The sequence below is a fragment of the Crocodylus porosus genome, unplaced genomic scaffold (assembly GCF_001723895.1).
Source record: "Crocodylus porosus isolate Cpor-Errol unplaced genomic scaffold, CroPor_comp1, whole genome shotgun sequence".
NCBI lineage: Eukaryota > Metazoa > Chordata > Crocodylia > Crocodylidae > Crocodylus > Crocodylus porosus.
The window spans coordinates 46,691,601-46,706,477 of NW_017728947.1; the positions used below are offsets into that span (position 1 = coordinate 46,691,601).

The following is a 14,877-nucleotide window of genomic DNA, read 5'->3' on the forward strand; positions in this document are numbered from 1 at the left end:
GGAGTGTAGACAGGTCAAATTGTTCAAGGCCAAGCATGTGATGAAGCATGCTTGGGATGAAACTCACACACTGCCCCTCTCTCTCTCTTTCTCTCTCTCTCTCTCTTAGGCTATAAAGGTGCATCTCCACTCGGCCATCTACTGACTTTATGCTAGCAACATCTCAGAGGCATAAAGCGCAGGGTACGTGGCCCTGATGCTTAGCATAGGTTGTTCCACTGCTTACATAGAATCACAGCAAAGTCGGGCTGAAAGGCAGCTCCAGAGGTCGAGTCCAACCCCCTGCCTGAGGCAGGGTCATCTCTATCCAAGCCATTCCATCCAACCATAATCTAAACTTGACATAACTCTACATGGAGGTGGGCATGTGCGTGTCCTATTTTTAGTTTCTTATTGGTAGTGTTTGTAAAGAGCCATTTTTTGGATTGTTCTGAAGTTCTGGCTAGGAAGCTGTAGGAGGTGTTGTCACGAGTCTGTGTCTGAAAGAACAAACTCAACATACAGCCAGGAAAATAAACGCCTACTGAGAGGTTGTGCATAATTAATTTTGTCGCATTGGCTTTGCAAATACCAGCCATTATGCTGGTATTGTTATTGCCTTGGTTGGACCCTTTTTCTTGCCATTCTAATCTTCTTTGTAAATAGCTGGAATAGTTAGAGATTTTTAAAGCCAGAAGGGAACCATTGTGATTATCCACTTTGACCCGTCTGCCTTTAATGTAAGCCACAGGGCTTTTCTGACTTAATTCCTGCTTTAAGACAAAGAGCTGTGGTGGAACCGGAGCATATCTTTTAGAAAACATCCAGTCCTAATTTTAAAATTTCCAGTGCTTCAGAATCTACCACAGGAGTTGTTAATCTATCCCAATGATTGATTACCCTCACTTAAAAATGTTCATTTGTTTGTAGTCTGAATTTGCCTCCCTTCGTTTTCCAGCCATTGAATCTTGTTACAGCTTTGTCTGCAAGACTGAAGCAGACAAGCATATTTCATTTCTACATGTAGGCCCTTTATAGACTGTTCACAAATCATCCCATAACTTTATGCTGGCTAAAATAACTAGATTAAGCTAACACCTCTGGGGCTCCCTTCCAGCCCGACTTCTCTGTGGTTGAGTTTCTTCAAGGCATATATTTATTTTCTTTTTCTTTTTCTACTTACTCTTTGGCTCTTCTCCGAACTCTCCAGTTTTTCAATGCATATCCTAAACTGTGGGGACCACAGCTAGAGCATATTCCAGTAATGGTTGTACCAGTACTCAAACTCTACATGCCTACTTAATACTCATTTGTTTATCCATCCAAGGTTTTAAGTGGCTGTTTTAGACACGCTGCCATTCTTGGAGCTGGTGTTCAAGAGCCTTAAGTCCTTTTTGGTGTCACTTCTTCCCAGGATAGCATCTCCATGCTGTAGGTATGGTCTGCGTTTTGTGTTCCTAACTGTATGACTTGACATCTGACTGTATTAGCATAGTCTGTATTTAACAGCAGCTGCTCTCTGATCATTTACACTGCCTAGTGTTCCAAAGATTTGTGATATGTCATGTTTGTTTCCATTCTTTAGAAAAGAAGAGTGTGCTTATTTGCATGTTGACATTTTCGAAAACTTTTTCTAGGTTCCTTCAGCTCTACCATAATAGATTTCCTATCTACCAGGTTTGGGAACATGGCCAGTAAGAAACTGAGAAGAGCAGGATTGGCACAGGAGCTTTGTGAAAGGCTGAGTCGGCATCAGATTAATACGTGTCATGTAAGATTTTTCACTTAATGGGTGTTTAGGTTAATTCTGTATCAAGTTTAGGACACTTTATGGACTGTTGCTTTGTAAAAATTTAGTTGTGAATCTGTACAGAAGCATACTTGCTCAAAACCAACATATCTTACATTTATTTATTAGATTTATATCCTGCCCGTCTAAAAAGGCTCAGGGTAGCTTGCAATAAAAGAGAAAAATTAAAGAAACAGAATAAAATACTAAAAGAAAAAGGTATAACAGAACAAACTCCCTCCCAAGCCCCCCACAAAAAAAAAAAAATCCACTCATACCCTTCTGCTCCCGTTCCTCTTAACCAAGGAGAGTGTTTCCCATCTCCCCAGTCCAACTCAACCTTGCTTCCCAATCCACATTCAATACTTCTGTAAAAAGAAAACAACCATTCTGTGCCCACCTTCTGACCCCTCTTTGCATATTCCCTTCCATCCCTACCCATTCCCACTCCTCTGTTGCACGTGAAGGGAAGTCATTCCTCCTCTCCCCCTCCGCCGCTGTACTGTCCCCCAGGCCAAACCTCCCTCTTTCTAAGGGTTGTGTAGTTATCCCTAAATTCACTCATTCTCCCCCTTGCCCCCTCCCCCTGCAAGGAAAAAAATGCCTCTTTTTTCTTGTCTCTGTCCTCACCAAAGGGCATTGCCAAGTGCTTGTATTCCAAAAAATCTTAATGTAGAGAATGCCATGCCTACCTGTGAAACGCAACTCCTCTTGCATAGAGTATTTACCAGCATGTAGCAGGGCTATGTAAGGCTACATCCCAGCAAGCAAAGAATATATTCAATTGAAACAAATAGTGGTTCTTTCTTATTCTCTTTTTAACTTAGCTTTGTTAACTTGGTGTTCTGTGATTTTGATACACACTGTTTCAGGGCCAGATCCTATAATATCCGTATGAGTAGGTAACTAACAGACCCAAGCTCTCCGTGCACAGAATGAAATTCATTAGTATGGATCCGGTTGTAGGATTTGGCCCAAAGCATGAAAACTACAAGATTAGACTTCATTTGAGGCAATCTGATAGCTTTCTGGAAAGTTGGAAGAGGGCAAAACTGTTACTTTGTGCCATCTCCAGCAAGCTGGTTCTTTAATTTTTGATTTTTGCAACTTGGGTTCTTTAAAATGTAAAATAAAATTAATCCCTGATATAACTCCCTTGACTTCAATGGAGAAACATTGTACTGAATTTGTTCTGTGGAATGTGAACAAGTTGTCTATATGGAAACAAAATCAATGTAATTCCCACCTTTAAAACTTAGATTGAATTCTTTGATTTCTTTTTGGTCATCTTTCAGGACTTTCTGTGTGTCTCATTCTTGGAGCTAATGAAAGTAACTGGACAGAGCTATCAAAATGTGCAGAAGCTTCTTTGCAAAGTCAGTCGAGCCTGTGCACCCAAAATGCAGACTGTAAGTATATTTGTGCTGATCTTATTTTGAAAACAATGGTCTGGGAAGAAACCTGTCACTTCCCTGGACTACCATATATACGTTTGTTGCATGGGAGGACATTTCTTTTTTTTCTCAATTTTTTTCTCAATTTTTATTTATTTTTTCCATGTGCAGACCCACAAGACACCTGAAATTATCAGTTTAGCTGTATATATTGTCAGAGTATAGTAACTTCAGTTAATCATGTTAATAGCCAAGCAGGGTATTGAAGTGATTACAATGGGATGTAAATAGCACTCCTGCAAATTTAGACGTGCTCCAGCTGAGAGCTGCTCAAGAAGGTATAGAATTTCCTCTTTTGAGAATATCAGTGGAAGTGTTTCTAATTGGAGGTTTGCAACTCAAAGTGCCATTGATTAGTATAAAAGAAGAACAAGAGTGTGCCAGTAGAAAGAATTTTTTAAAAAGTAATATTGAAAGCAAAGACTAGAATGATCATTAAAACTGTATCAGCATACAGTTTTGAGGAATCCTCTCGTCTCAACTCTTAGGTAAATGGGAATTTAGGGTGTATGTGATGCATATGGTCTTTACGTTTATTGGCACAGAGGAAAGAGGTTTGAGCTGCACTGCTGTTGGCAGTATGCTACATTCTGTTCTCCCAAACAGAGAAAAGATGTCATTGATGGTATCTTGCAGGAATGGAGATGGGGTAGAGAACTGTGGGAAACAAGATTATTTGTATGGACTGTTTTTAAATTGACAAGTTGTAATAACTTGTGAAGTCATATGAATTGACTGAAGAGCTCTCTAAAGTGGATTGTTAATACTGTATTTACTCAAATTTAAGATGACCCCCCCAGTAATTAGATTCTATATATGGAAAGTTTAGAAATTTGTTATAATTTTCCAGATATAGAATCTGGAAGTTTAGAAGTTTAGGCCTGGGAAGGACCTCATGAGATCATCGGCTCCAGCCCCCTGCTCTTGGTAGGAAAGACTGCTGAAGTCAAATAAACCCAGCAATGTGTGCGGCCAGTCTCCTTTTGAAGATCTCCAGGGTAGATGCCTGCACCACCCCCGCAGGGAATATATTCCAGTGTCTGGTCACATGAACCAGGAAGAAGTTTTTCTTTATATTCTTTAAGTATTATAGCTTTTACTTAAGTTTTTTTTCCTTAATTATTAGAGGTTTGCCTTGAATTTGTCAACCTCCCACTGCTAAAGCAGAGAAAATAATTTTGGGGGGTCAGTTAGTCCCTTTGTCCTCTCCCCAGCTAACTTTATCCCTCTGCAACCCCTTCCCCACCCTCCTTACCATCAGATCCTGAACACAGAAATGAAGGGCACTGCCAGATCCTTATTGTCACTGAGCACGTGGAAGTGAGGGGCAAATTTTGAAAGTACTGACTCTGAAATAAACAGATAAATAAACCCATAGACTTAGTTCACCCAGAATTGATGCATTTTATCTTCTTTGAAACAGCTGCAAGTTTTAGCACAGATACTCTGTAAACACACTGTTAAACACTTTTGCACCTACTTATAAATAGTACAGACTATGCATATTAGTCCAAAGGCTAATCACATTTGACAGGCTGAGAGAGGGGGCAACAGAGGGATTTCTGGGTGACCTGTTTGGGGACCCATTTGATGATGTTTGCCAGACATTTAAGGCTAGTGAAGAAACAGGAATCATTGGAAAAGGGAAAGGCAAGCACAGCTCGGCTGTGGGAGTGAAGAGGAATTCAAAATATATTGGATGTAGTGGCTCACTGTGACTTGAAAAAGAGTCAGTGCTGAGTGGGACTAAGTGCCATTGGTGTTGTCATGTATCTTATTCAAATGAGCTACAGTAACATATCCTTGTTGGCTTAGGGAAATGCGATGTATCTGGGTCCATGAAGGCAGTTTTCCTTAAGCATTTCCTGGGATAACTGTTCTTCTGGCATGGTTTAGTACCTGCTGAAGTACTGGGGCTTAAAGCCCACTTTATGGAAATGGAAGGCTCCTCCCTAGCTTGCTTCTATGGCCATATGGCTGAGGGCAGGTGAAACTTGGAGGCATCCAAACCCAAGCATCTGGGCTTGGGTCTGCATGTAGGATGCCTGCCAAAATATCTGAAGCCCCTGGTGGGGATGAAGGATGTTTGTCGGTTATAGGGCCTCTTATGGTTCTGGACTGACTCACAGATTTGGACTTGATTTGGCTTGGAATATGAAAAATTTCTTTAAAAAACCCCAAAACTACATTTAATCAACTTCATAGTTGGTTTCCATTATTGAGCATATGCTGCTTTTGATATCAGTTTAATAATGGGCAATGTGTTTAATGAGGTTTCCTTGTATGTGAATGTAAGATGATGAGCTTTTTTTCCCCAAGCTGTTTCAGAGGGGAAACCTTGTCTTGTATTTGAAAGATAAAGTGTTTCACAAAGGTAACCTTGATGTAATAAACTTTTGGCCAGCATTTAATGTCGCACATAATTTTGATTAAAAACACGGACGACTGGTGCCTCCTGATCCTGCAGCTGATTGCCAACCCAGCGGGGATGTGTCTCCCAGCAGTCAATCACCACCACCAGCGGCAAACCCAGAAGTGCTACTGGTGCTTCTCTCGGCACCCCCACATTCTTAGGGGGGCACTGTCTGTTGCCCTCAACTCCCTGGCTGGTGAGGGCTAGTCTCAGGGGGGCATGTGCCTCCCCTGCACGTCAACAGTGATTAAAAATTACACTATGCAAAATTAACATGGCATATGGAACTGAGTAGATATCAATAATCAATAACTGGAGGTGTCTTGAGCGGGGTTCCTGAAGGTTTGATTCTCAATCATTGTTCAGACTACCATTATTTATATCAAAAGTCTGAAATAATATAAATCTAGTTACTCTTTGATAAAGCTTGTAGATGGCATACATTTGTCAGGCTAAATGAGAAGGCCTAGTTATTGATTCAGAGCAATCTGCCTCATTTGACAAATAATCAGTCACTTGGACCTAGTCAGAAGTATTTAAATATATCCAAATACAAAATCACGCATCTAGAACAGAGACTGTTGGCCTGTTTACAAGATGGGGTCCTGTATCCTGGCACGTAGTGGTTTGGAAAAAGGAATTGGGGTCATAGGAAATCAAATTACTAGGTTGTGGTAAAACATCCTTACATAATCTTTGAAAGAAAAAATAAGGAAATATTGATCATGAATAAAGACATGATATTATGTCTGTATGAGACACTGTAGAGATCGCTACTAGGACGGTAGAGGATTCAGAGAAGAGCAACAGAATAACGACCTGCAATCTGGAAAGTGCAACTTTATCATGAAAGGCTTAAGGAGCAAAATATACTGCCTTTATCAGAAAGTTAAGAGGTGATTTAATTGTGGCTTATACAGATAAGAAGATCACTGATACTAGGGGGTTTTTAAATCCAGCAGACAAAAGCATAGCGAGATCCAAAGGCTGGAAATTGAAGTTGTAAAAATCCAAATGGGAAATTAGATGATTTTTTTTTTTTTTTTTAACAATGAAGATAATTAAACATTGGAAAAACTACCAAGGGACGTGGTAAATTCTCATTCACTTGTAGTCTTTAAATAAAGACTACATGTCTTTCTACAAAGAATACTATTTCAACCACAGTTTTGGGTTAAACACTAGAATTACTGGGTGACTTCCTAGAATCTGTTATACAGCAGGTCAGATTAGATGATCTGTGTAATCAGATTAAGTGATACCTGCCTTTCAGCCTTAAAGTATTCATGGAGCACATTTTAGCTGGTATATATTAGCATAGTTTAAAAAGAGAGGCTACTTTTATACTAAAGAAAAATGTGCACGCAAATCTTCGTTTCAATTTTCAAGCAACTCTGAGAGGTAGGTAACCATGTTTGAAGTCAAGCAGAAGGGAAGGTAGAGATGCACCTTATTGAATAACAAGATCTCTACCCTGCCTTCTGAGTCTAAATTCATCAGGACGTTACTGGAGCTCTGAAATATTATAGCCTAAAATCTGAGTTCCATGGACTTTATACACTTTCCTTCTATAGCACCTTTTATCTGAGAACCCCTGAATTATTTTCAAATATTAATTAAGTCTCCTGTCCAGTACATGGGGAGTGTGCAGCATAAAAGAGGATAGGGGACAGGATGGGACTGTGCCTGGGCTTCTAGCATACTGGCTCAGGTGTGGGGATTTTTCACTTCCAAGATCCCCAGTTCTGGGGCAGCCATGTGAGATTAGCTGGTAATCCCACACTTCTGTCCTGTTCTGTAATAGCTAGTGATGCCAGGGCTTCCAGGATCTCTTCTGTTGAGCTGGCAACCTGCAAGCCTTGGCTATAAGTAGAGCCACAGACTCTTGGATTCTTGGTGGCTGCTCTGAACTCCTCATTCTTGATATTCAGCAGCAAACCTGCCAAGCATGCCAATATGAGTTCCTTCATGTTCCAAGAAACACATTTTGTTTGGGGAACACCTGTGTCAATAGCTCCAAGACAGAATTTCTGTAAAATTTGGGCTTGCAGGAAAACTTTAAAATGTTTGTGTTGGTTAAACTTTGACTGAAATCAAATAAAGTTCCTGTGTGCCAAGGATCCTTTATTATTTTGGCCTTCAACCCTTCAACCGTGGTCAACAGTGAAGCTGGCACAAGAACTCGGATCTTCTGACTACCTGTTCTGTGTCATTCCTACTTGTGCGGAAGACCGATCAAAACCTGAAAGCTGAGCATGGCTTTGGTATCAGCCCAGGCTTGTCTAAACAGTTTATGAACTTTAATGAAACTTTCAGTGAACCCAGATGGTTTTGAGTTGCCAGCATAACCAACTACATTCTTCATGATTTTGGGGTTTTACTGTGAACATTTTGCACAGCCCAGCTAACCACAGGTATAGCATTTCCTTACTCAAAAGTAGTGCTTCTGCAGATCAAAAGCAGCATGTGTTGGATTTGGAGTGGGGAGGGGGTAAAAATCTTTGGAAAGTTATTGTAAAATGTTTTTTATGATTTGACATTGTGTTGTGGGAGAAAGGTTCAAAGCTGGAGAGTAAAAACCACAGTTTATACACCAGCCTTCTTTAAATCTACTTTGTGGTATTTGGATGCAAGCGTGATGAAGGGTGAGTGGGAAGGAAGCAGGGAAGGATGAAATGCGGTATAGGACTTGAACAGTGTCCTTATGGGCAAATATTAAATTATTCAAGGTTGCTGGAGAGAAAATGCCAGACGTTCTCCTTGCCAGCTGAAAAAAGCAACAACATTTTTTTCTGGTTGATTTTTTTGCTATTGTAGGCTTATGATCTGAAAATGAAAAGGGCTGTTAATCCCTTCTCAGCCTTCTTGTCCACCACCCTGGATAGTTTGGATAAAGCCTTGCATGGTGGAGTGGCCTGCGGATCTCTCACTGAGGTAAAATTATTTAGTACTTTTCACTATGTTAGCACTGCAGAGTCACAACTAGGTGGGGCTCCATTTTATCAGGCACTGTACACATATAAGACTGTAGGCAGTCTTTGACCGTAAGAGTTTAAAATCTACACACACACACAAAAAATCTGGGATGACTTGTTCACTTCTGTAGCATGTTTGCTGTATTTTACTTCTACTTTGAAAGATCTAGAGGACAGAAAGATTTAAGAGAATACTTAATTTTTTAAATTTATTTTTTAAAATTTAATTTAATTTTATTTTTTTGCTTTAAAATTTACTGTTGACTTAATTGTTCATCCTTTGCGTGAAGCCGATCACATCCAGTGGGGTGGGGAGAAGAGAAATGGAAAAGAAACAGGGAGGGGGGAAAAAAGAAAAAGAGGAAAAAAGGAAAAAGAAGAAGAGAGAAAGGACGGGTGGAGGCTAGGTCACATGGGTACATAAGTGACTTATAAGCCCAATCTTTGCCTTGAACAATCTGCTGCAGTAGGGGCAGTAAAGTGATGAGGACTGGGTACCAGAGGTTTTTGATTTCCTGGCCACGTGTTTCTTCATTGCTTTTGCCGTGTGTTGTTGTTTGAAGGCCAGTGCTTCTGGATTGATGACCTCCAGGATGGATGGTTGCAAGCAATTTGCTCCCATGACTCCGGGTCATGCCAGAACTCTTTAGGGACACCTTTAGGGTGTCCTTGTATCGCTTTCATGTGCCGTGAGAGCATACTCTATTTGACAGTTTGCTGTAGAAGATTTTCTTCAGCAGGCGAGTATCAGGCATTCTGGAAAGGTGGCCGGCCCATCTTGGCTGTACCAGTTTCAGTAGAGTGTGAATACTGGGGAAAGTTGATCTTCCGAGAACCTTGGTGTCCAGAATCTTGTCCTGCCACTTGATCTTTAGTATGTTTTGTAGGCAGTACAGGTGGAAGTGGTTTAGTTTCTTGACATGATGCTGGTAGGTGGTCCAGATTTTGCAGGTGTAAAGGAGGGCTGGGAGAATGATGGCTTTGTATACCTTCATCCTTGTTGACATTCCAATACCTCTGAGGTTCCAGACCAACTTACGGAGTCTGCTGAAGGCCATGCTGGCTTTCACTAGTCTTGCGTTTACTTCATCGTCCATGTGGACAGCACGAAAGAGTGTGCTGCCTAGATAGACAAAGTTGTCAACCATTGACAGTTGTTGACCTTTAACTGAGATTTGTGGTTCCTGGGTGTTGTGCCAGACACAGGTTGAAACATCATTTCGGTCTTCTTCATGTTAATAGTGAGTCCAAAGTTGTTGCAGGCTGATGAGAATAGGTCCATGGACTATTGCATGTTAGCCCGCGAGCCTGTGCATAACACAGTTGTCTGCAAAGAGGAAGCCATGAAGCGTGGCTGTCTGGACTTTGGAGCTTGCTTGGAGCCTGCCAAGGTTGAAGATGTCTCCATCAAAACCGTACCAGATCCCCATACCAAGGTCATTCTCTTGAAAGGCATCCAACAGCATGGCAGAAAATATTGTGCTTAAAAGGGTAGGTGTGAGCACACAGCCCTGCTTGATGTCATTTGTGACTGGAAAGGGATCAGAGCATTCACAAAGACATGTGCCATCATGCTGTTGTGGAACAGTCAAATCATATTGATGAATTTTTCAGGCATCTGTACTTCATCTGTACTTTGCGGTTCATCATGTTGAAGGCTTTGGTTAAGTAAGTGAATGTGAGGAGATGGTCGATGTTCTGTTCCTGGCAGCTGGGCTGCAAACACCATGTTCATGGTTCCATGTCCTTTTTTGAAGCTGCATTGGTTCTCGGGCAGTAGGTGGTTTAGATGGTCAGTCAGCTGGTTGAGGAGGACTCTTGCAAGTATCTTGCCAGAGGGAGATGCCCCTGTGGTTGTCACACAGTTGGTGATTTCCTTTCCTCTTTTACAGGTGGATGATGGAGGTATCCTTGAATTCTTGAGGGACTACCTCCTGCACCCACGTAGTGCAGAAGATCTTGGTTAGCTTCTCAATGAGGTCGTGACTACCTGATTTGTAGATCTCCATTGGAATTACATCAGCTCCAGGAGCTTTACCACTAGACATTTGTTGTATGGCCTTTTTTGGACTCCTTGGTTGTAGGCAGAGCTTCAAGCAAGGTGTTGACAGCGATTTGAGGCAGCTTGTTTATGGCATCCACGTTGATGAAAAAGGTCTGATTTAGGACGGCACTCAAGTGTTCAGCCCATCTCTGGAGGATCTGAGCCTTATCAGTTAGCAGTGTGGTCCTGTTGGCAGGCAGCGGAGGTGGGGATCCAAGGACCTGTGGACCACAGGCAGCCTTTAGGGCATCAAAGAACTTCTTTGCATTGTTTTGGTCAGTGTAATGCTGGACCTCTTCTGCTTTGTTCTCCAGCCATGTGTCCTGCATTCCTCATGGTTTGCGTTGAATGGTCTTCTGTATCAAGCTATAGGCGTGTTGTGCTGATGCAGACATCACAGAGGTAGACTCTGTGAAGGCCTTGTTTCTCTTCCAGCAGTTGTTTTATCTCATCATCATTTTCATCAAACCAGTTTTGGTGTCTGCAGACACTTGGTCCCAGCATCTTAAGCTGAAGAGTGTATAGTGTCACAAAGTTGCTTCCAGTTGGCTTTGATGGAGCTGGAATAAAGCGGTATAGCATGAAGCTGATCTTTCAGATGGTTTACAAAACGCATCCTGGTGCTGTCATTATAATCCCAGCAGTATTGAGGTGCTTTGGTCCACATACCTCATCCTTGCAGGTGCCATTTACATTGAATTGTGATATTTAGTGAGGAGATGATGAGTTGATGATCAGTCCAGCATTCAGTGCCACACATTGGACACATTGGATATCGTGTCTGTTTCTCCTTTGGACGATGACATAGTTGATAAGATGAGTGGGGGTGTATCCATGTTTGTCTTTTTTTGGTTGGGAGATGGGACACAATGTTAGTAACCAGGAGCTCATGGTTAGCACATAGTCTGAGCAGGACAAGACCATTGCTATTGCAGCTTCCAATCCTATACTTCCTGATGACTCCATCACATGCTGGGCAGCCAGAGCCAGTCCTGGCTTTGAAGTTGCCAAGGAGGATGAGGCAGTCAGACTTAAGTACAACAGCAATCACAGAGTGAAGGTCATCATATAACTGGTTCTTGACTTTGTCATAGTTGGTCATGGTAGGGGTGTACACACTGATGATAGCAACACAATTTTTGCTAAGCGGGGGGAGCCTGAGCATCATCAGTGGGTCATTCACTCCCTTGGGCAGGTAGGTCAGCTTCTTGATGAGGCTGTTTTGTATAGTAAAGCTGACACCTGCTTCCCATTTGGCTTCACTGCTACAACCACTCCAGAAGAATGTGTAACCAGCTTTTCCTTCTGTGAGCTGCCCTTTGTTGGGTAGATAAGTCTCACTGTGGGCAGCAATCTGGACATTGTATCTCCCCAGTTCTCTCCCAGTGAGGGCAGTTCTCTTTTCAGGTCTGTTGGTGTTTCCATTGGTCAACATACACATGTTCCGTGTGCCCAGCTTGAGAGGGATTGATTTCTTTCCCTTTTGACTGCTGTAGTGGGACCCCTGCCAGCCGCAGTATGCTGGCCAGGGTGAGGTAAAGCAGACAATGTTTGGGGCATCTTTTCTCGCCCCTTCCTCATTCTAGGAGGTGAGCGGTGCGGTCCCGAGTAGGGCTGCTCAGTCACTCAGGGGCTGCCAAGTTCTACTGCTGCTTCTGTCCAGTAGAACGTGACCCAAAGCCCTGAATCATCTGTGTGCAGGTTTGCAGCTACAGCTTTCAGTGTGTCCACAGCTGCTGCTTGGTCTCTGGCCTGTCACCACAGGGCTTATGTGAGTTGCACAGGATTTAGATTTAAGTGAGGAAGAGTGGTGCAGCGTCAGCCTCACTGTCTTGTCTGAGCCAACTAGTAACCAGCAGCAAGATGGCAGGATATTGGTCCAGATTGTCAAGATGACTGGAGATAGGCTCAGATACAGTGGATGATCAGGACGCCTTTTGTACCTTGTCCTGCTCTGTGCAATCCATGGCATGGTGCTGTACTGCCATCAGGGCCATTGGACCATACAAGGGTCTCATTTGCCCAGTCAGCTGGAATTAGACTTTGTGTGCAGGGATAGGCATGTCCTTATCTCCCCAGATGTCTAAGACTGACTGGGTACCTTAACCTGATTTGGCCTGCCCTTCGAGGCATTTTACCAGGGTGTGGCTGCTGTCACATGCAGACAGCTACTTGGAGCCACAGGTGAGAATTGAGTGCTAGTGAGGACCAACAGAGAAAGAGTCACTCAGGTGAGCATGGCATACTCTTTCCCTGAGGTTCTGCCTCTCCCAGACACCCCACTGTTGACTTGCAGTTCTTCTAATGATCAAAATCATAAAAGCTTTGTAGTTTATGGAGCACAAATATACCGCTGTCACTTTAGAAATGACAAATCTAATTTTTGTAAACTGTTAGAAGGTATCTTTGTAACATAATAGAACAGGGCCATCTTCTTGTTTAGTGGTTGGAGCACAAAACTCTTGAATCATGATTCTATTCCTGATCTGACTCACTTTATGACTTTGGCAAGTCATTTGTTGTCTTAAAGCTACAACGGATGATTTTGCTAAAGAGTGTAAGCCTACAAGGGTAAAAAATATTTTTTGCAGGACTGGCCACATGTAGCTAAGGCTATTGGAAAATTATTTAATGTACATGATCATTTAAAAAGTGTGAAACCATAGTTAAAGGTGGTACTGTAATTTGTACAAAGATGAAGTTGAAATTGATATATAAAACTTCAACTTTTTCACTTCTTGGTTATTGAGTATAATCATGAAGTTTTTAACATGGAATTTCCTAGAGCGAGCTTCATCTCTGTTACTTAGAAACTTCAGAAATTGAGTTATTCATACATATCCTGTAACCTGGAAGGGCAGTAGTAGGCTAGACATTCCTGTGAAGCCCATTTTAGGATGTCTTAGTTGCCTCATTTGCAACTCAGAGAATGTAACTTTCACATATTGTGGTTCTCTAAAGCTGTGTCTGAGTGGTCCTGTGCATGACTTATAATATATGAGTTGCAGGGCGATGAGAGCGAAGGGGTGGAGACCCCTTTCCCAGGGACACAGTGGCAGCGCGAAAACCATGTGGTACCAGGGAAACAGCCCCAAAAGCCCCATGACCCAAGACAGCTTACCTGGCATAGGCACAGTGGCAAGAAGCAGGGAACTACAGACAGAGCTGCCCACATGGTTCATTAGTTGCTTATCAGTGTGGCTGGGGGTGGTGCAGGAGGATGACATCATCAAGCAGCACCGGCAGTTAGCTTCAAAAGCTGGCTGCCAGGAAGAAGCCGGAGAAGAACAGCCTGGAGGCAGCTATATGCTCCCAGCTGGCACTCCTGGCTATACCGCAAGCCAGGAACACCGGGTAGAGTCCCAAAGAGGAGTCCGCCTCTCTGAGGAGCAGCGTCCAGCACTGGAGAAGGGAAGGATGCTGAGGGACTAATGCCAGACCAACATGGAGGGATGCGTGAGTAGGTAGGAGAGATCTCTACCTCCCTTATTTTTCTTCTTCTTTTATTTTTTTTAGGATTTTTTTTTTTTTTTTTTTGTATTATTCATGGGGCCAGACTGAGGCCATGTTTAGTGATACTACTTCTGGGGCTGGGGAACCAGGAGCCCTCAGTGACTCTGGGGCAGAAGACTGGGTCAGCTGGACCAGCTTGCCCATCTGACCCAAGAAATACAGCTGTAAGGGAGAAGATTGTTTTTCCATGTCTGAGCATTTTATAGGTGGAGCACGGCAGGAAGATTGGCTGACCTGTGACCAGCATGCACCCAGATGCTGTATTTACTAAAATCCATTAGAGGATCAGTTGGGGTGATGACACTCACTTGTGTCCAAGAGAGCTCAAGTTATCAACTGTGTGACCCAGACCATCAGGTTGGTGTATGGAAGGGGTGTAGGGAGGTGGAGCCCCAAGCATGTCTGCATGCAGCACCTCCAAGCAAGTCTGAGACAGATGGGAACCTCGTGCACCTGAACTTAATAGCAAGACATGGCAGGCGAGTATTGGGGGTTTCCCTTAGGAGGTAGTGCATAACAAGCACAAGTGCTGGAAAAAGACCAAGCCCGAATCAGCCTTGAGCCGCTCCGGAGTAGTTGCTCGAGCTTAGGTAGGCATAATATGTAGGATATCTTTTTAGACCTTTTGCTTAATAGTGGAGGTGTAAATAGCAGGGTATGTACCCTGGGCAAACTCTGCTGGAGAATGGGCAAAGGGGGTGAGGGGTGCT

The 14,877-nt window shown here is 42.8% G+C and overlaps 1 protein-coding gene across 9 annotated transcripts in view; it reads left to right on the forward strand.

The window, feature by feature from the left end:
• The window catches only part of RAD51B (RAD51 paralog B), a 648,225-nt gene that overhangs the window by 970 nt on the left and 632,378 nt on the right, over positions 1-14,877 (forward strand). For 5 of the 9 annotated variants that reach the window (XM_019551772.1, XM_019551766.1, XM_019551774.1 and 2 more), the window contains exons 2-4: positions 1,657-1,750; positions 3,064-3,177; positions 8,453-8,569. In XM_019551772.1, coding sequence (XP_019407317.1) covers positions 1,657-1,750; positions 3,064-3,177; positions 8,453-8,569 — 325 coding nt within the window. Of the gene's footprint in view, positions 1-1,306; positions 1,415-1,656; positions 1,751-3,063; positions 3,178-8,452; positions 8,570-14,877 lie in introns of all 9 variants that reach the window. The other 4 variants (XM_019551768.1, XM_019551769.1, XM_019551767.1 and 1 more) reach the window with 2 other exon arrangements.